A 21,764-nucleotide genomic window follows, 5' to 3' on the forward strand; every position below is an offset into this window, starting at 1 on the left:
CAAGCTATCTAAGGATGGTACTATAGAACGCCACCTCAAGGTAGGCCTAGTGGCGCCATCTCTTGGTCAGGCCGGAAACTTATCAATCCACCCTCGTACAGACTACAGACCGGCAGACACCTTCGTAAAAATAGCTTTTTCTGACTCAGGGTTTCTGACAGGGCGGTTAGGAATTTTACAGAAATTGTAATCAATGAAGTTCTTTATTTCGTTGCATTCTATAAAGTTTAAAATATATAATAACTAAAAGAACTTCATTATTTAAAATTCTTATAAAATTCTTATTTTATAGCAATCTTAAATAATTTAGCTTCTTTAGTTATTATATATAAGAATTTTCCTAATTTACCTTTATGCCCCATTTTTATCAGCAAATTTGACATTATTGTTCAAATAATAATATAATGAAAAATTGGCTCTTACTCCGAGCGCAGGGTGGCCGTTTTATTCGAAGAAAAAAATTCCCGGTTCGCAAACATTTTTCACGTTTAATGAAATTGAAAAAATTAAACTCTATCGCCAAAATTTTTTCCAATTGAAGTAACAATAAGTAAGCTACAAATTAAAGCACTCAAAGTGGAAATCTTGAATTTTAAACTTTTAAAACTAAAGTTTCAAAGTTTTTTAATAAAAAAGTTTTGTATTCAAACTTTTAATAATTTACACGTATCAAATGGAATCTACTAACACTTTTCAAGTAAACAATTTTAAATTAAAGGAAGGTAAATTGTCAAATAAAAAATTGTAAGCTCCTATTAATTTAGATTCAGTTGAAAAATATAAATCCAGGTTATTACATATTTTCAATGCTTTAAATTAAAGTATCAATCAACGCATTAGAATTTTTTCGAAATTATATCATTTTAAGCAATTTTAATATAGAAACATTAAAAATTGAACGATAATATTTTTTTAAAGACACTGAAAACTTCTTAAATTAAAAGTTAAATTATTTTTATTTTAAATAGATGGAAAACTTTTAAAATGGTTAAAAATTTTATTTCAAGATCTTGAAACACATTTCGTTTTACACTTTTTCAAATTTTAAACTATTTTTTAAAATATGAATAATATATTATAAATTTTATAAATATTATAAATTAATATATTAATAAATTTATTAAGAGGCGTTTACTTATGATGTCACACACCAAGGGGCAGGGGGAGGGGTTCTTGTCAAGCGTGACAAATCGTGACATATGGGGGGACAAGTCATTCTGCGGGTGATATCACGGAGGGTTTTCTTGTTTTTAATTGAAAACCTGAAAAGTATTAAGTCCATATACTCGTATGTTCTAGCTGTTTGATACATATGTTCTTTGAGAAGAATAAAATTTAAATAAAATTTTTTTACAAAATCTATATTTGATTTCAAATCAGGTCGTGGACTATTTGCATCGAAATTTATGTGCGAATGGTATCGGTTTTATGTAAAATTTTACATTGTCGATTTTCATCAAATCTCCACGTTTTGAGACCCACTGCATCAGAAAAAACGTTTTTTATGAAGGTGTGCCTGTCTGTCTGTAGCCTGTAGGCACGATAATTTTTGATAGGTTGATCAGATTGGATTCTGCTTTGGCACACTTTTTTAAGGCCCAAAAAGAAAGAACAAGTACGTAAACGAGCTGTCTTTTAGCCTTATGACTCTCTTCGATGAAAAGAATATTATCAGAGTTATAGCATTTTCAAAATCCAAAAAACCTAACTAAAATGAACATTTTAAGCCAAAAAAAGCAAGATACAAAAAAAAAGTCAAAAGAAAAAAACGTTGATTTTTGATCGCCCTACAAGATTACCATAACTATTTGAATTTGGTCGAAAACTGGAAAATTTCAATTTTTATCGTACAAAAATAATACAAAATTCCATTTTTATGCAAAAAATTAATTGAATAAAATTGCGCGCTCTGAAAAGATCTACAAATTTTTCATTACTCACTTTTTAATAGGACGCAGACAAGCTATGAAAAAATTAAATAGACTAAAGTTGCTCTTCCAAAAAATAGCAAAAAATCATTCAAATCTGTCATAAATAATTTTTGATGGGACACGTAGGTTTGTTACACACTCTGATTATAACAATATTTTAAAAGTAAAAAAATAAACTTTTTGGAAAGACTTCACAATATACAATAACATTTTATTTAACAAATTTTTTTGCCTAAATTATGTCTACATTGAATATAAAGAAATTAAATTTATGGAAAAAGAACACAAGTTGTATATAAAATATTATGTAATCATTTTTATTTTAATAGAATGCACATTTTTTTAATGATAAAAATAATATAATTAAAATACTTTTGTTCCAATACTAATTCATATTATGAATGGTAATAATATACATTTTTCAGGGTGGCTGAGAATTTAATTCAATGCAATTAAGAAACAAATATTAAAGTAATCATTAAAAATAAGATTTGTACTTTATTTTGCAATATCTGAATAAGTATTCCCAGGCCGAGGTACACAAATAAAATATAATATACATTTGATATAATAGAGTCGAACATAATGTAGAAAAGTTCGCATTTTCAACGTAATCAAGTGCGAAGCATGAGATCCGATACGTGATGAGAATGTATGTTTGTTAAAGCCGAAGGAGCTTTAACAAAAAAGAATTCACAATCACCAAATAAAATTTGTCGATGCTTTGACCTTTCATTTAAAAGGTTTGCGCACAAATGTGGGGTACATACAAAGACCGAGCGCGATAACCAACAGTCGCGCGCCCTAGGCGTAACTTGCGAGCGAAGTCAGATATTTCTAAATATTAAGTAATTGCCCTTTATCTTAATTAAAAAATGTCAAATTGAATGGTTTAAAAATGGAGTATTTTAGACTTAAATAATATTTGAGATTTAATAAAAAGCCTTGGATTATAAGTATATTATTTTGTAATTATTTAAAAAATAAACATAGTTTATAAAGTTTCAATCGGTTGTTTACATTTGTGTAAGTAATAAGACTTTCCAATTGAAACAGTTTAATTTTTACGTTAAAATCTGGAAATTATAAAAATGTGAACTTATTTCGAATCGCCTTATAAAATTAATTATTATTCACTTTTTACATTTCAAAGTACAATTCAATTTTAAAAATTATTAATTTATATTTACAGTCGCTCAACTAGAAAGGTTTTTTTAATTAAAAATCTTAGTTTTTAAACGCTTATCATTTTCAATTGTTTAGGTCTTTAAAATGGGATTTTAAAATTCTTTAAATTCAAATGTATGCTTAAAATTAAAAATCTAAAAAGGAAAATCTTCAACTAATTATTTAAAAAACGGTAGAAATATAAATTAGACAGATTTTTTCTCTAAAAATTTGTTAAATTCCCAATCAAAAAATATATTCACTCTCATTTCCCGGTTTTCCGGCCCAGCGGCCTTCCCTGTGAGCGATTAAGTTTTTAAAAAATTCTTGAAAAAATGGCATGCAGAATTCGAACAAACATACTAAAATATTAAATTCACCATAAAAAATAAATAAATGAAGCCTCGGCTGAAATAGCGTTCTATCAGCACATATTTTGTTTTCATGGACTTCTATGAATATGAGTTTTTCTTTTAACTGTTTCCCTATTCCGCGAAAGCACTGCGATCGAAAATTTAAAAATTGAATTCGGAATGAAATGTCAAAATAGTCGAGGTTATTTAGTTCCATGTATTTCGCATCTCTCTCAATTAATCTCGTAAGTTTACATATCTATAACTAATTTAGAATTTTTGAAGGATATGAATAGAAAATTACATTCGTTTAAGAGTGTCGACGAAAAATTTCAAATTTGAATTCGGCAAATTTCAATCAATAAAAGTTTAGTTTAGATTAGTTTAGATTATTTACAAATTTGGTCCTGCATATATTGTAAAAAATACAAATATAATTTCTCGGCTTTTCTTTAAAACAAAGGAAAGAAAAACACTTAATTATTCGTGTAATTGTAATTTAAAGTTTAATTTAAATTTTATATAAAAATAATTTAAACCGTATTTTTTAGTACAATTTCTGATAATTATTTATCAATCATTTATTTATTTTATTATTTTTGAATATTATATTTGCTATTACCGATTCTGGACGTTTTACTTCAGCCTCTTTAGCCCTTTTATTTCTTCCTGCGTGTCATTCTAATAAATTTAATTTTCTTTTTTTACCTTTGTTCAAAACTTTAATGTTAGAATTATAGAAAGGTACATTTTCGAAGTATATAACATTCACTATTTTGACATTTCTTTCCCAATTAAATTGTCAAATTTTCGGTAAGGTCTCAGTTAACCCAAATTTTATTTCTCCCAAAATTTATTTTTCCCAAAAATTCAAACATAGAAGTAAAAATTCGTAAGTTGAAAGTCTGCATAGTATAAAGTCAGGAAAGACGATAATGCTGAAACTAAATAAATGAATATCCGAAAGATGTCGCCGCAAATATTTTACTGTCACAACCCGGGTATCGCGTCCTCTATATATGTCGCGATATTACCGTCCGGACTCGAAAGGTAAACGTGGATCCGTTTAAAAAATTTAAGACCTATGAAGATAGGTGAGTAAAAAAATAACAGGTTTAAACAGAAAAATAATCACAAGCGCCCACTTTTATCATTTATTTAGAGGAAGGTTATTTTATACAATTAATGTAATGAATGTCGAGTTAAAAATATGAAAAGCTACTCGCGGAAGAGAAAAAACGACTTCTCTAATCAAAAGCTAGTCTAATTCTGCCCTTCATATCAAGAATCGGTCTCCTCTTTTTTGAGCCTCCGAGGTTTCAGAGAAAGGGTTTCTAGTGAAGATCATTTTTTAAGCTAATCAAATTTCTGGGTCCTCCTTTTAAGGAGGGTCTCCAATTTTAAGAAAACCAATCAAAATTAGAATGAAAATGAGACCTCCTTCTTAACTTTTCCCATGCATCTCAGAATCCCATTGCTCTTATCTACCGTCGAGTCATGTCTATCCGCACCTACTTGAGATTTTTGAAGCGCCTTGACTCTTGACACTTAGGGTGGCTGTAACGATTTAGTTGACCATAACTGTCTGATCAAGGAAAGAAGGGAATGAAAATTGGTTTCTGTGATATATTTTATTAGTTGTTAAATTACTAAGGGCTTGAATGTACTATGAGACTTTTAAGTGAAACTATCACGGAACTCACCAGAGATCCGAGAAGTTTCTTATTTGATTAGTGTTCCTTTTAAAAAACGATGAGAAATGATTTCAGTTTTCGTTGACGGAATATTTATTTTAGCGTCTTGGTGCCTTCTTTCCTTAGGAAAATTAATTAAATAGCTTTTTTATGACTGACTGTCAGTTTCTTTAAAGCAACAACCTTTTATTAAAAGAATTACATTTTCCAGAGACAGATTCTTAAGAGGGTTAAATTTTATACTTGTGAACACTTTAGACAAAATGCAATATAAATTAAAAATGTTTCTCAGAAAATCTGTCTCATCTATAGGAACTATTAAGTAAGGTCTTATGTGCTAACTTACTCTAAGTGCATTCATTTACCCGAGAAAAGAAAAAGGCTTTCTGGTTCTTTTCTCGGCTTGTGTCACGCCTGTCTCGTTTTTGCCAATAGAAAGATAAGAGAGTTTGAGAACAATAATAAAAATTGCGAAATATAATTTTAAATTTAGCGATTAGGCCTTTATGGTGAAGCGGTGTTCTTCTTTACCATGCAAAAAGGGTTGAGTTCTACATGATCCCATAAGCAGATGAGCGCGGGATACGCGATCATCACATTACTTAAATTAAATAAACTCAGATTTTAATAAAAATGTAAAGTTCAAAATATTTTAGTTTCTGTATTGCTTTTTCTCGAGGGGAATATATATTTTTTTAATGGATATTCACAAAGGATATTATATGATAGAGGCGGTTAATTTTTTTTAGAAAATTTATGGATTAAAACAATTTGAGTTTTTGTTATGGATTTTTTTCTGAACTTGGATATTTCTTATCTGAAACAGTTAAGTCTTTCCGAAACCTTTACATTTTTAAGAGTTTTGGGTTATGTTATAGATTTTTCGTCAGAAACGGATATTTTACAACAAAAGCACTTGTGCCTTTTATCATATTTGCAAATTTGAAAAATTTTAGGTCAATTTTGAGAAATCTCCGTGGAATTAGATATTTTTCCAAACAAATAGGTCTTTTACAAAACTTAAAAATTTGTAAATTCAGGTTATCCTAGGAAATTAATAAGGCTGGAATTGATCATTTTTGAACTGAAAGAGTTGGTTTTTTAAAAAAACTTACAAATTTTAACATCTTCAGATTATCTTAGAGAAAATCTTGCTGGAATCTTCCTAAATTACTATAATTTCACGAGATGCATGTCAAATGTAAATCGGTCCCGGTAACAAGCGGTGAATTCAGAAAAATTAAGAATTTGTATTCCTATGAATACGCGATTTTTCCTCGGTCTAAAAATCCCTCAACGAGAACAGAAAAATTGCAAATCCTATTCCTTTCAATCGACTTAGTAAAATTTAACGAGAGCATTTGTTTAACCTATTTTTCATTATTAAACCTTTGTATAACTTATAAATTCGCAAATATTCAAATTTATATTTATTTATCTTTTAATAATATAGTTAAACGCCTAAAAACGCATCAAACAAATCTATTTAAATGTGTGAATTAAAATAATTTTAACTCTAGAGAGGCATAGTTGAATTGATGAGAATTAAAATTTCAGAATTTACATTCCGCATGAAGGAATTAAAACAACTTATTACACATATTTTGTGAACATATTAGAAGGAATTGAATAAAATCAAAATATGACCACTTCTGACGAATAAAAAATATCTCTGTGAGGTGCGTTACCGGTACAATTAGAAGGAATTAAATGTATTGAAAACACGTTCTCTTTGGGAGAATAGAATACTGTGTGGCTGTCGTGATGGAAATAGAAGTGAATAAATTTAGGAGGTATCTTATTCTTATTGTGACATTTTAAATAGATAGAAAAATCGCGCATTCAAACTAATAGAATAATCTTCACTTTTGCGCTGAAATCTGAAAATATTAATTTTTCTCTATTCTACGCTTATTACTCGGGTGGCCAGTATGATTTACTGGGTTTTAAACATGTTTATTTCTAATAAAATTATATTGTTCCTTTAATCATTTTATTTTAAAACTGTTTAACTTGGAATGCTCATATATTTACAAGTTTTTTATGTTTAAAGATGAAAATTTTTTTTTACTAAAACTATAATCACCTTGAAGATAAATTTATTATAGAGTTTTGAACGTTTCTGAATTATAATTTTTTAATTTCCAACGTTGCAATTTAAAAATTGGGGCATTTTTATGATATTAAAAGTGTAGATCCTTATGAAATTCATAATTTTTAAAAAGTTTAGGTTATATATTATGAAATTCCTGCGGAATTGGATATTTTTCGTCAGAAACAGTTTTTTCCTAAAATATAATAGTTTGAAATATTGTAGGTTTTGTTAGCGGATTCTCGTCAAAATAAGATACTTTAAAACATCAAAAGTAAGGTCTTTTGAAAAACTCAAAAATTTGAACAAATGTAGGTTCTAATCTATAATTTTTCTAAATGAATTAACTATCACTGATAAAAAATATCCACTTCTTTCGAGAATTTTCTAAAATAACATTAATCCTACACGGATCCTGCGGGGGACAAATGTGCCCCAGGCGAAATTTAATTAATTCTCCTGAGCAAATATCTCTGATTTATTGGTGCAGACCCTAACCATAATTCAGTTCGACTATCCTAGAGTGCGGTGAAGTGGTCGATGTTGCCGGTTGTTCGCTGTCTGTCAAGTAAAAAGCAAATGCTAAGCGCTTGGGGCCCATTTGTCCCCCAGAGGATCCGTTACATTCGAGTTTCGTTACGTTAAGTCAATTTCATATTTTCATGTAAATGAACGCATTTGACGTATATTTACAGTATATCATGGTATTTTAATGTTTCGAATTGATTTTTTGTAATTTAAGTGAAAATTATATGTAAAAATTACTAAAAATGTGATTTATATCAATGTAAAGTTGTTTTCTTAATTGAAGTCATAGAGTGCTCATAAATTCTAATAATAAATCAATTAATAAACAATTGTTTTTTTTTTCATAAAAGTTCTCGAGAATATACAAACTAAAAAGTGCCGATGCTGTGACTACAGTGTCACAGGAAAGAGAAAGAAGTTGCAACCGACCTGTGTGTGACGAACATAGGGCGGTCTTGTGCAACTTTTGCACCGAAGTAGATTTATCTTATTTAATGCAAAATTTATTGTAATTAATTGTTTTTTAATTTAATTTCGAGAATTAGTTTAAAAATAAAAATAGATTTTTTTAGAAGAGGCTTCATTTTTGAATTCCGATGAATTTTTTCTATCTTACAAACTTACTAACCGCTTTTTCATTGAATAAAACTTTTTCTTAATTTTGTTATCTTTATTTAAATGAAACCATCTTATTGAGTATCAGAAAACAAAGAGATTGACCTATTATTTATTCAAATTATTTATAATAAGAAGCATTCTGCCCGCGCTTATGATATTCCTCATTTTTTTAAATTTTCTAACTTCGAATGTTCAAATAAATGTACTTTTTGGAAGGAACCTAATTATAAGCTACACCACCTTAAAATACAATTTGTCCCCTTAAAAATGGCGTTTGAAAATTGTAAATTAGTTAATTAGAAAAGAAATGACATGATTTTTCCCAAAAACTGTCAAAAACACGATTGTTCTCGATTTTTATTTGTTTAAACATTTTTTATTCATTGAAACAGGATGTTATATACAACAATCCGTCTAGGGTTAAATTAAAGGAAATTCTGAGTTGCCTAAAATTTCGAACTGTTTCTGTCAGATCATTCTGGCTTGAATTCTCTAACATTACCTTAAATTGTGTGCATTAGGAAGTTTTTTGTAAGACCCAAATGCTTCTGATTTAAATATATAATTCCGTCAAGAATGCCCTAACATAGCCTCAACTTGTTAACCTTTTGTTCTATAAAAAAGATCTATTTAAAAAATATATTCCCCTCGAGAGAACACACTACAGAAACTGAAACGTTTTAAACTTTACATTTTTATTAAAATCGGAGTTTATTTAACTCAAGACACATATTTGCGGTGATATATTTTTAATATTTATTTACTTAGTTTCAAAATTAACGACTTATCTGGTACTTGCGCACTTCCCACTCACGAACTCGTACTTCTATGTTTGAATTTTTGGGGAAACTAAATTTCGGTTAACTGAGACCTCACCGAATTTTCTATCACCGCGCTTCCGCGGAATAGAGGCAGTTCAAAGAAAAACTTATATACATAGAACTCAATGGATACAAAATATGTGTTGATATACAACGTTATTTCAGTCAATGCTTCAATTGTCCAAGCAATCGTGAAAAAATACTAAATAATCTCATAAAAACTTGTAAATATGAAAATGATACTCAAAATGAATAAACAGTGATTTAAACTATAATAGGTATCAGAACTTTATTTCCAATTCGGGCAAAACATATTATAATAACATGAATTAAACTCAACACGCTTTTCATCTGCTCAAAAGAGACAAATAAACATCACAAGCATTATTAAGTGTTTTATATAATTTACTTTTGTTTCAAAGAAAACAAATTTTAATCTTCGGTTGTCGCTTGAGCAGAATCCAGAATGATTTCAAACGAGAAGGGCTGGAAGCTATAGCCCAGCCCAGCGTAAAACTTGCTCTGAAATTCGACCCAGTGAAGCCTGAGTGTGTGAAGGAAGGCCGACAAACCTTCCATTAAAACGAGAATACCGACAGTTAAAACGGCCCAAAAGGCAAATACAGCCCAGAGGAAAAATCCTCCAATCCATCCTTCTCGGACCAACCCGTTCTTCATAACCATATTCCATAATACTTCGGAAAGTTGTGCATGGGCCAAAGACAATGCCCACAATCGAAGATACGAAGCAGTGTGCGAAACGCTTCCAAGGACATACTCAATAGTGTGTATTCCTTGATGAATGAATACCTCTGTCATGTCTTCTTCCTCGTCCTTGTGGACACCCTGCATTTGTCCATTTTGCTGCTGATTTGGAATTCCACCTTCCAAGTCTCCATTCTCGGTTGCGTGATTGTTCAGCATAATATGCTGCTTCTTCCTCTCCTGCATCATCATTACTGGTTTTGCAAAAAGCATCCACGGGACGCAGAGAAGTGCCAAGATAACCAGACACTTCTGGAAAAATTCTTGCCCCGCGTACATATTAGCCGTCTCACAGACTGGTGGATAAGTACTGCTTTTGAAAAGCACCATGTTGATGAAAGTGATCAGAACAGAAGGAGCGCAAAATGGACCTTCTTTCTCATCACCATCTGGACCGTACTTGATCCACTTGATCAACATGAGCAGGACCATGTAGAAGAATAAAAAGACCAAGAAGATAACCTGCGGGATGAACTCGCAGATGATGTTCAGTCTCCTCTTGAAGTACAAGTGATTCCAGAGTCCAACGAGGACTCCAAAAAGCATGTGAATCACGCCGAAGATGATCGAAATCTTCATCTTGTAGGAATTTAAGAATATGATCTTGTTCTCAGCGAGCTGCCACACAGGATCCATACCGATAGGATAGGGATGCTGAATGTAGTCCGTCGAGTTTGGGTTCAGTTGTAAGACCCTGTTACTGTTAATCGGAGAAAAGTCGTAGGAGACATTCCAATTGGATCCGAAGATGTTCAACGACTTGGAGAAGACGTCGTTGTACATCAGTCCTGTGTACATCGAAAACAGCCCCATCAGGAAGATGATGTACCGCCCGCCGAAGAAGATGTTCCAGATCTCATTGTCCGATTTCTTCGCCGCCAACGGCTTCTCCTTCCAGACCATCCAGCCTCCGAATAAGAACATGATGAGGCCGTGGCCGGTGTCGCCAAACATAACAGCAAACAGGAAAGGGAAGGTGATTATCGTATACGGAGCGGGGTTCATTTCCCTGTAAGAAGCGACCCCGTAAGCGTCTATGAGAGCCTGGAATCCACTCGTAAATTTGTTCGTTCGATTGTAGGTTGGCGGATCCTCAAACGTCTCCATTCGATTCAGAATTGGTGGAACGGAACTGCCGCTCCGTTCGGTTCCTCGACGAAGCGCGAGTTGGATAGACTCCATGTCCAGGATTGGAACCCAGCATTCAGCGATCAGACACTTTTGAGTAACGTCTAAATTGAAGAGATTCAGAGTGTGGTAAATAGCTTTGATCTTGCGGACTTTGATGAACCAGTTTTTGAGGTTCTTGGCAGCAGCCACAAGGACTCGATGACGATGGTCCTGAGTTTGTCCCAAGACGGTGTTCAAGTCCTCGATTCGCGTCATCACTCCCATCGCCATTTCTCGACGATCTGTTGGGGCTTCAGGACAGGGATACAACGTTGCTCGGAAACCTTCGCAAATTTTCTTAACGCGGGTTTTAAGTTGGTCTCCTTGGAAGAAGATGATGAAGACAGACTTGTAGACCTGGTCCCCGCTCGTGGGATCCTCGAGGGGAGTCTCGATTTCTGCCTGACGAAGGAATACGTTTCCTCGACAGGCGCGCCACAACATTCTTTCGAAAGCTGGGATTCTTTCTCGGAGAATTACTCCAGCGACGAAGCCCAGTTGAACGGGACCTAGTGCAGATTGTCGGGCGATATTGTCATCACTGATCAATGCTCGTGTCATGGATTCGGTAGAATTCAAACCAGCGTTCTCCTGTTCATCGAAGAAGACTTGGGTTTTGCGGAGAATGTGCTTCAGTTCAGTTAACTCTAGAAAATTGCGTTTAAGTGCTTCGGCGTTCTGGTTGACCTCACGTAATTCGTTCTCGAGTTTTTCAAAAGTCGCCTCGAGATCAATCATTTCACGTGGTTGGGGTGCTTCGGGATTTTCCCCGGTGTCGAGCATGGGAATGCCGTCCTTTTTTATTTCCTTCTCCAAGTAGCGAAGCTTGCGCTCCATTTCGTCACATCGGCGTACTTCGTTCACGAATTTGCGCTGGAATGCATTCACGTCAGGATTCAAGTCTCGAAATTGTACGAGGCCGAGTTCTCCAAGTTCGGACACGCAGGCATAAGCAGCTTCACTTTGCAGAAAGAGCTGACACAAGGTCATCTCTTCACTTCTGAAGAGCGATCCCATCTTGAAGGTTGCTCAAAATTTCTTTGGAATCACAACCAGAGCTGAAAAAGAAACGATACTTTGTAATAAAACGCGATTTTCAAAGCGCTGACGATTTGAAGGGTATATATTTTGCAATGAACTCAAAATAGAATTTTTGACTTTACTACGAAAGAGGAGAAAAATGTGCCGAGCAAAATTTCTATTTCCGAGAACAATTTTCTGCAACAGAATCAGGAATCTTGCTTATTTAATGACTCAATTCAAGAATAATGAGATTTCTCTTATCGCAGATGGATCTATATTTATGTATAACATTAATATTTAAATACTCCCGGATTTTTCCCGATTTTAAATATGAAATCTTCTCTTAGTAAAACGCATATAACATAAGATTTTAATTATCTGCCGTAATTTTCTGCACAGATTTGTCTAACATGACAGTTGCTATTTCAGACTTCACAGCCCAAAATGCTCTTAAAATAGGAAAAATAGGGTGTTCTTTCACGAAAATAGGGGAATAAATTCTTTCGAATAAAATTAATGTAGATACCATGTTAAATTCAATATGAAACGTTTTAAGTTGATAAGATTTCCAGTCAAAATATATTGCATTTTCCCAAAAATCGTCGAATTTTCCACCAAAAGTGAGGAAAATTCACCCCCCCCCCCACAATGAATTTTCAACAAAAGTATTAAGTTTTCATACTAAAACTATACATTTTTAGGAAACATTTGAATTAAAAGCCCAAAAAGATGAATTTTTAACAAAAAAGTTGAATTTTCAGCTTGCAAAGATAAATCTTTAAACGAAAATGACGAATTTTCATTAAAAGAGTTGCATTTTCAACCAAGAAAGATTTTTTAGTCAAGAAAGAAAAAAAATCAACCAAATTGTTGAACTTTCAATCCAAACGTGAGAATTTTATACAAAACAGTAAAATTTTCAACAAAATAGTTGAATTTTCAACTAAAAAATATCAATTTTTAACAAAAAAAATGAAAATATTTAATTTTTAGTAAAAAAATTATTTTAAAGATTCAAATCAAATATCAATTTTCAACAAATAATGGGATAGTACAATTTTCAGTTTAAAAACAGTTTTTTTTAATATTTAAATTTTCTACCAAAGGAGATGATTTTTCAAAATTTAAATTAGGTTAAAATAAAATTTAAAATCCTATTTAACGTCCAACAATCATGTTAATGTATAGAATTCCTGAAAATAAAACCAAGAATCCAATGAAGAAATTTGGACAACAATTTTCCATCCAAAAAAATTAGCTTCCAATAAAGAAAGATGATTTTTCTACCAAAGATGAATTTTCAATCCAACAGTACGAATATTAAACAAAACAGTTGAAAGAATTAAATTTTCAACAGAAGAGATGAATTTTGAAGCAAAAATAAAAAGTTAAGCTTTGCTATTAAAAAGAATTAATTATCAATTAATTATCAATTAAATATTGTTTTTCAACTAAACCTGAATTTTTAATCCATCAGCCCACCGCGGAATTATTAAAAAAAAGGGGAAACATGGTAATTTTTCACGAAAAACGGAAAAAATTAGACATTTATTTTTATATGCAGACAAAAAAGAACAAACTTTTTATAAGAACTATTATACTGTTTTTAAATAATGTATAATGACTTTCTAATGATTTCTGCCATTAAACAATTTTTTTTTTAAATATAATTCGAGCCTTTGATAATATTACAGTTCTTATTACCTTTATTAATTTCGGATAATTTCTTTCGTAAATCAAATCAAAAAATATTCCAGGTATTCTAATTGGTAGAAATTCTTAGATATAGTATTTTTATGTCTTTGGCATTAACGATAAATTATTGAAGAGTGATTTAAAAAACTATTTTTAATCATTTATTATGACAATTCAATTTTAATCAATGTGTTTATAAGATAGTTAATGTAAAATTCACTTAATATGTATTTAATCTCTCCCTTTTACGGGTTTGAGGGCCTCCGCTCCCTGTACATATATTTACAATTCCATCCTTAGTCTAACTTTACTACTACTTACATTCTACTCTTTCGCATTACGCAGGATAGACAATAGTAACAGTAGTGATATTAATTCCTAAAATGAGCGAGCTTCCAGGGCTTCCGTTTCCTTTTACCATAAAAAAATGCATTTTCAACGATATTGAAAACAATTTTCGTTTATTACTGTCCCTTTTCAGGATCACCCGTTTGGCCATGCCCTACTCCCTTGCTTTACCTTACTTCTTCCAATTTCTTCATCCACATCACTCCCTGTCCACTACCATCCAAGATCCATCTTACACACTTATCCACACTCAGCTGTCCCTCTTCCTCTCCTGTACATCTCTCTAATACATGTGCCCATGACTCCATTTCGTATCCACATACTCTCCATAAATTCTCCTCTTCATCCATACAATATCTGCATGCTCTCACTCCTTCTCCCATTCTGAACCGTACAACCCTACTTCATTTTTCTTCCTTTTTTATTTTTTGCAGATATTCTGGTTCCGTCAACCCTTTGACCATCATATACGATCTATTGTACCTCGAATCTATAATCTTTGTCCATCTCTCTTCTCCTTGATTAACCAATAGCTCTAACTCTATGTCCTGCCACTCCATAACCCTTTCTCGAATATTACACACCCTTCTCATTTTTCTCCTTTCTTTCTCCCATTTTGAATTTCCAACATTACCTCTCGCTTCATTGCTCCTAATTTCGCCGAAACATGCTTGTGCAATTCTACTTCCCTCTCCCCTTTTTAGTTTCTCTTCAAACCTCCAGGCTCTCTTAATTTGTCTAGTAACCATATTTTCTCTTACTAACTCATCTTTTAACATATATCCTGGGCAAATCCAGCTAACCCCCATTACCCACCTCAGAAATCGCTCATGCATGCTCTCTACTTTCCTATGTTCCCTAACCTCTCGCTTCATTGTTCCGAATTTCGCCGAAACATGCTCGTGCAATTCTACTTCCCTCTCCCCTTTTTAGCTTCTCTTCAAACCTCCAGACTCTCTTAATTTGTCTAGTAACCATATTTCCTCTTCCTAACTCTTCTTTTAGCATATATCCTGGGCAACTCCAGGTAACCCCCATTACCCACCTCAGAAATCGCTCATGCATGCTCTTTACTTTCCTATGTTCCCTCCATCCCCAGATCTCCACACCATAACACAACACCGCCCATTCATTCTTGAACCTTCTCTTTCCTATACCCCATGCTTGGCCCATTACTTTACTCGCACATTCAATTCTTTTCCTCACCTGCAGCTCGCTTCCCCCTTCTGCATCAAACCAAAAACTTAGGTAACAGATCTCCTTCACTTAGTATTAAAGTAAATATTTTTTATCATTTTTTATAATCAATCTTCAATAATTAATCAATAACACAGCCACACAAAAAAAATGTGCGGATCTGGTAACAAGACACACGTATTCCTATGGATTTTGGGACGCTGAATTCAAATTTGGTATCAAAAATCACCCATCACGTCATGGTTGAGCCACAACCACAAAAAATGACGAAAAATCATGCACTGAGGCAAATAAATTTCAAAATAATGCCAGTGATGCAAATTTTCACTTCAGAAACATGTCGACAACTGTGAAGGATCAACCCTTGCCTGATATCAACTTATTTAACACAACTTTACCCAACAGAACCTGACCTCACCTAACCTAAATTAACAGAAATTTATTAAACTACACGTAAAGCTCTGGAAGCATATTTTCCCAGTAGCAAATGTGTGCTACATCGAATGTGTCAACTCGAGCCTAACCTAGAAATAAATCTAACCTAGCGTAACCTAACCTCACGAAACACAATTAAACTGATTGTGTTGTCCCGTTGTGTTTGCGGTACCACTTGAATCAGTTTGGGCTTAACCTGCAAAGAGGTGAAACCTATCCTAACCTAAAAAAAACTAACCTAACTTAACTTCACGTAACACAATTAAACTCATTGTGTTGTCCCGTTGTGTTTGCGGTACCGTTTCATTCAGCTTCGGCTTAACCTACATAAAGGTTTAACCTATCCTAACCTAACAAAACCTGACCTAACCTAACCTAGCCGAAAGAAATTCAACCACACGTGTAGCTATGCAAGCGTACGGTTCTCAGTCTTAAATGTGTGCTATATTTAATAGGTTAACTCGATCTTAACCTACAAATGAAGAAAAAAGGACACGTTATAGCAGGCAGAAAATTAGACTGAAGTAGGTCTATAAATCAATTTGATTACGATAAAAAGCAAGATAAAATGTAAACACGAAAGATAGTATAAATATATCCCTTAAGTTTAAGAACTTCTACATTTTAATTGATACAAAACATTGTCAGGTTAATTGAAATGGAGTCAATTCTACTTGTAGTTCTAAGTTTCTTCAAATGAGTAATATGCGTCTAAATTTTTAACCACCTGTAGTACAATGAAATGAATTTTATTGTGTTACAACGGGAACACTTAAGTTAAGTTGCGTTGCGTTAAGCAAAATTTCGTTAGGTTCTCTTAAGTTTCGTTTGTAGGTTAAGATAGAGTTAACCTATTAAATATAGCACACCTTTAAGAATGAGAACCGTACGCTTACATAGCCACACGTGTGGTTGAATTTCATTCGGCTAGGTTAGGATCGGTCAGGTTAAACCTCTATGTAGGTTAAGCCGAAGCTGAATGAAACGGTACCGCAAACACAACGGGACAACACAATGAGTTTAATTGTGTTACGTGAAGTTAAGTTAGGTTAGATTTTTTAGGTTAGGATAGGTTTCAACTCTTTGCAGATTAAGCCCAAGCTGATTCAAGCGGTACCGCAAACACAATGGGACAACACAATCAGTTTAATTGTGTTTCGTGAGGTTAGGTTAGGCTAGGTTAGATTCATTTCTAGGTTAGGCTCGAGTTGACCCATTCGATGTAGCACACATTTGCTACTGGGAAAATATGCTTCCAGAGCTTTACGTGTAGTTCAATAAATTTCTGTCAGGTTCTGTAGGGTAAAGTTATGTTAAATAAGTTGATATCAGGCAACGGTTGATCCTTCACAGTTGTCGACATGTTTTTGAAGTGAAAATTTGCATCACTGGCATTATTTTGAAATTTATTTGCCTCAGTGCATGATTTTTTGTCATTTTTTGAGGTTCTGGCTCAATCATGACGTGATGTGTGATTTTTGATACCGAATTTGAATTCAGCTCCCCAAAATCCATAGGAATACGTGTGTCTTGTTACCAGATCCGCGCACTTTTTTGTTGTTGTGTGGCTGTGTAATTAATAAATAATTATTCGATAATTAATCGCTCATATCAAAGAAATACAAGATTATATTCAAGACTTACTTAGCAACTCAAATACAAAAAATAAATAACCAAATATATGTTTGTAAATAACTAAAAAAATAAGAAGCCTGATTACATGTGTTTCACAGATCTTGATATAATAGCTAGCTGAAAATAATCTACAAGGTTGTTAATAGAATATCACTAATACATATGTAATATAATTCATTTTATTACAATTACTATTAATTATTATTATATCTCTCAGAATAGCATTTGTTTAGATTCTGGCTATTGTTCTGAAAAGATATACATTTTTTTAAAAGTTATAATTTCTAAATACTTTTTTATTTGATTTATTAGTTTTTTAAACAGTAAAAATTAGAATTTATGTGTCTTGTTATTACCATTAATACAAGATATCAGCATTTTCGAAAGCCTCAAATGTAATTCCAGATTCAAGGTTCTAATTTATATTATCGGTTAATTTCCGGTTTTATTTTAGTTCACAGCTTTTTCCCAGTTTTCCGGTTAGTAGACACCCTGACTTAAATAGTTGAAGATGAAATGAATAAAAACAATTAATTGACTTTAAAAAATAAAAGTTACAAAATTTGTCCCAATTTTTTAAACTATCGCGATTTTTTTAAATGACTAAAAATCTCATTTTTCTCAAAAATGAGGCAAAATATGAACAGCAGATCATGGCTCCATTTTTTTCTCTTTCTGTAATTTTTTAAAATATATTCTTACCAGGTTTGTATTTTTTAAAAATGTCGCAAAAAATCAGAAAAAATCGACTAAAATATCATTTAGTTTACCAAACTTTAAAATTCTATTTTTAAGAGCGTTTGCTGTTAATTCAGTAACAATTTTACATCAAATTCCATTTTGGTCTATTTTTATAGATTTTTCCATTAAACAAATTGGTTAAACACACTAGGTAAACATCTCGTAGATTTATACTTTTATAGATTTCGGGCAATAGAAAAATTATCTTTCCTTAATTTTAGATATAAAAAGCCATTTTTCTTTACTTTGAAGGTCAGTAACCTTAATATTCTTATGAAACATGGTTTTAAAAATGTTATTGAACTAAAAACAAACATTTACAAAAATAAAATGTATAAGTTCGTCACAATATAAGCTACTTTAGTTTGTTTTTATCGATCTAATCTATTTTTTGGACAAATTGGTTAAAATACACAAAAATAAACAACTAATAAGGGTACAATTTTAAAGATTTTAGGAAAGGAACAATTTTGAACCATGAACTACTATTGCACTGATGTGCAATAGGGTGGTCTAAATATTGTTTTCAAATTTTCATTTATATCGCTCCTTTTGCTCCAATCTATGAAAAAATAAATGCGTTTTTCTTTTAAATTGTGTTTAGAATTTCCACAAGCCGCATGAAGTTTAACACGTATTTCCCATAAAAAAATAAGACATTTGTGAATTTTATTTCAAATTGTCATGATTAGGTAAATTGGGTTAATGAATAGAATTCCTGAAAGTAAAACCAAGAATTCAACGACAAAATTTGTACACAGTGGTTGTCCAAATTTGGTCGTTGGATTTTTGGTTTTATTTTCAGGAATTCTATACATTAACTTAAATTAAGGAAGTTAAATAGGATATTAAATTTGATTTTAATCTAATTGAAATTTCCTAAACTCTAGGTAAATCACGTTGAAATGCAATGTTTGTCTTCACAAATAGCTACTGAATACGAATCTAAACTTACTTTTTAAATATCACCTCCGCAAGTCTACTTTACAGGGTCTCAGAATAAATCCTACACGTAAAAAATTGTGTTTTGCCAGTTTTTGGCGCTAATTGTCATTTTTTCAGTTTCTTAAATACAAATTGTTTCTAATACATAGAATTTGTCTATTTATAATTACATGTTTAAATAAATCTTATGAAACAATTTATTACTGTTTATAGCAATTTTATTTCAATTTATTATCGACTTTTCAGTGAGAGCAAACTAATAATAAATTAAATTTAACAGAAATAATTTTTTGAACCATTTATTATTATTTATAATATTACCTTAGAATAATACAAAACAGTTGAAGTTTCTTCAACAATTTTCCACTTTTTTTACTTTTCAATTAGCGAGGTAATAATTATGAATGCAAGTTAAGAAACATACTTGTTTATTCACTTTATTATTGTTTACTAACTTCTCTTACCCAATTTTTTTTAGAAAGTTACAGTTTCTTCTGAAATTTTCAACTTTGTCTTTACTTTTTAGTTATGAACAAAGAATAAATAAAAATGAGAAAGAAACATTTTTTTAAACAATCTCTTTTTTTGTAAATACATTTTTTAAAAATAAAACTGTGTATTTAAAATATTATTCGAATTATCTTTATGGATCATGGTAAATTAAATTTTCCTTTAAGCAGTTGCTGAGAGCCTATTTATTGTAATTGAAAAACACTTGTATTTGTTAACTTGCATTCATTATTATTACATTAAGTGAAAAGTGGATAAAAAGTTGAAAATATCAACAACAAAAAACCGAAACAATCTAGTATTACTATAGGAGAAGATATAGAAAACAATATGTTTAAACAATTATTATTTAAATTTCATGAATTATTACCTTTTTATAATTGAAAAGTGGAAAAAGTGACAAATTAAAAAAAAAGCAGCAACTTTCTGGCATTTTTTAAAAATAATATTATTATAAATAATAATAACTGGCTTAAACAATTATCTCATTTAAATTACATTGGCCTTTGCCGCGCTTGACTTGAAAAGTTCAAAATATGGTAAGTTGAAAAATTAAAAAAAAAAACACACAATTTTCTAACTCTATTCTAAGAGAAAATTGCCAAACACAACAATATATTCTTAAAAAATTATGTAAATTTATGCAACACCCAATTTTTCACTAACAGTGTTTTTTTGGGCAACTATAAAACAAGTTTACGGTGGTAATATTTAAAAAGTAATTTTTGATCCGTATTTATTGCTAACTGTGGAGAGAAAATGTTGAATTTCAACTTGATTCGGCTAATATTGACGATTCTGAACAAAATTTACAAAAATGAATTTTTTCTTATAGGAAATAAGTATTAAACGTCATTGAACTTGCGGAACCTGAAAATATAATTTTTATTTAAAAAGCGAAATAATTTTTTTTTGTGGAATCGAAGAAATTAAAAACTTAAAGGGATCAAAATTTATAATATACTTGAAGGCTACTTATATATTAAAACAATTTATTTGTTAACTTTTTACATTTAAAACAGTCCAAAGTAAAATTATTCTAAATTTAAAAGCGTGCAAGTATGATATCACAGACATTTGAAAAGCTTCCAACTGTAAAGTTTCCAAATTCAAAAGTTCCCGATTTCCAAACAGGTAGGAAGCTTTAAACATTCCTTTTTTAAGAGTTAAGTTTTTAAAGCGAATAAATTGTACTCTAAAATATTCAAATTTGAAATATTTTTAGGTGAAAACTTTTAAAGCAGATTGCCATTTCACTTAAATTAAAAATTCAAAGAATTACTCAATTCTTGGAAATCAAATAAATAAAAAAATATACCTGAAGATCATTAATAATAATTATACTAAAACTGAATAACTTTACGGATAATACTCAGAATAATATTCTCCTTGATTTTTTTGATACTCCAAATATATATGGTTAATGGTTAAAGTAGAAAAAATTTAGTTATATATTTTTTATTGCTACCTTCTAGGCACGACAAAACATAATTCAACGCGAATAAAAAGGATCAAACAGCCATGAAATGACCTTCCCAAATTTTTTGTGGCAACTCCCCCAAAACTCGAAAATCTATAAAATCATATTTAGGGTAAAACATAATCCTTCGACTGTTAGAAGAAGTCACTTCAAAAAAACTTAAATAGATTTCCGTAATTTAAAAAATTAGTTAATCGACTTTATACTAAAAAGAACAATTTTGGGGAAAATATTGTATTGATCCTGAGAAAGACTTACTTCACACAGAACTCATAAATCAGCAGTCATCGGTCTTTTGTTGCGATTCCCGTGAACGGAAAACAAATTTTCAATATTATTTTTTTCGAGCACACAGTTACTTACTTAAAATTAAAACTACTGGCCTACAATTCAAGCAAAGAGGTAAAATTTTGAACAATCCTTCACACCTAATCAGATGATCAATACGACAGTCACGAGACACGAGTTTGAAATTGACGTCATCACAGAAGAGAAAATCTAACATTTATTTTGTCTTCTGAAACTCTAGCGGCAACAAATATAACTGTCCTAGAATTACTTCGTTCGATTTTTTAATAACATTAGTTACTTTCAAAGTATGTTTCAATGCGGATTT

The 21,764-nt window shown here is 31.3% G+C and overlaps 1 protein-coding gene across 1 annotated transcript; it reads right to left on the reverse strand.

The window, feature by feature from the left end:
• Positions 1 to 9,467: 9,467 nt before the first annotated feature.
• LOC117170692 (V-type proton ATPase 116 kDa subunit a) lies at positions 9,468 to 21,600 on the reverse strand. Its single transcript, XM_033357666.1, has 2 exons — positions 21,407 to 21,600; positions 9,468 to 12,197 (listed from the first exon to the last, which is right to left on the reverse strand). Exon 2 carries the CDS (start codon positions 12,154 to 12,156, stop codon positions 9,637 to 9,639), a length of 2,520 nt encoding a protein of 839 aa, XP_033213557.1. The 5' UTR covers positions 12,157 to 12,197; positions 21,407 to 21,600; the 3' UTR covers positions 9,468 to 9,636.
• Between the last annotated feature and the right edge of the window lie 164 nt (positions 21,601 to 21,764).

This window comes from Belonocnema kinseyi, chromosome 4 (genome assembly GCF_010883055.1).
Source record: "Belonocnema kinseyi isolate 2016_QV_RU_SX_M_011 chromosome 4, B_treatae_v1, whole genome shotgun sequence".
NCBI classification, from domain to species: domain Eukaryota; kingdom Metazoa; phylum Arthropoda; class Insecta; order Hymenoptera; family Cynipidae; genus Belonocnema; species Belonocnema kinseyi.

Excerpts from the sequence above, each read along its gene's own strand:
- LOC117170692 (XM_033357666.1), bottom strand. The coding sequence starts at position 12,156 with ATGGGATCGCTCTTCAGAAGTGAAGAGATGACCTTGTGTCAGCTCTTT.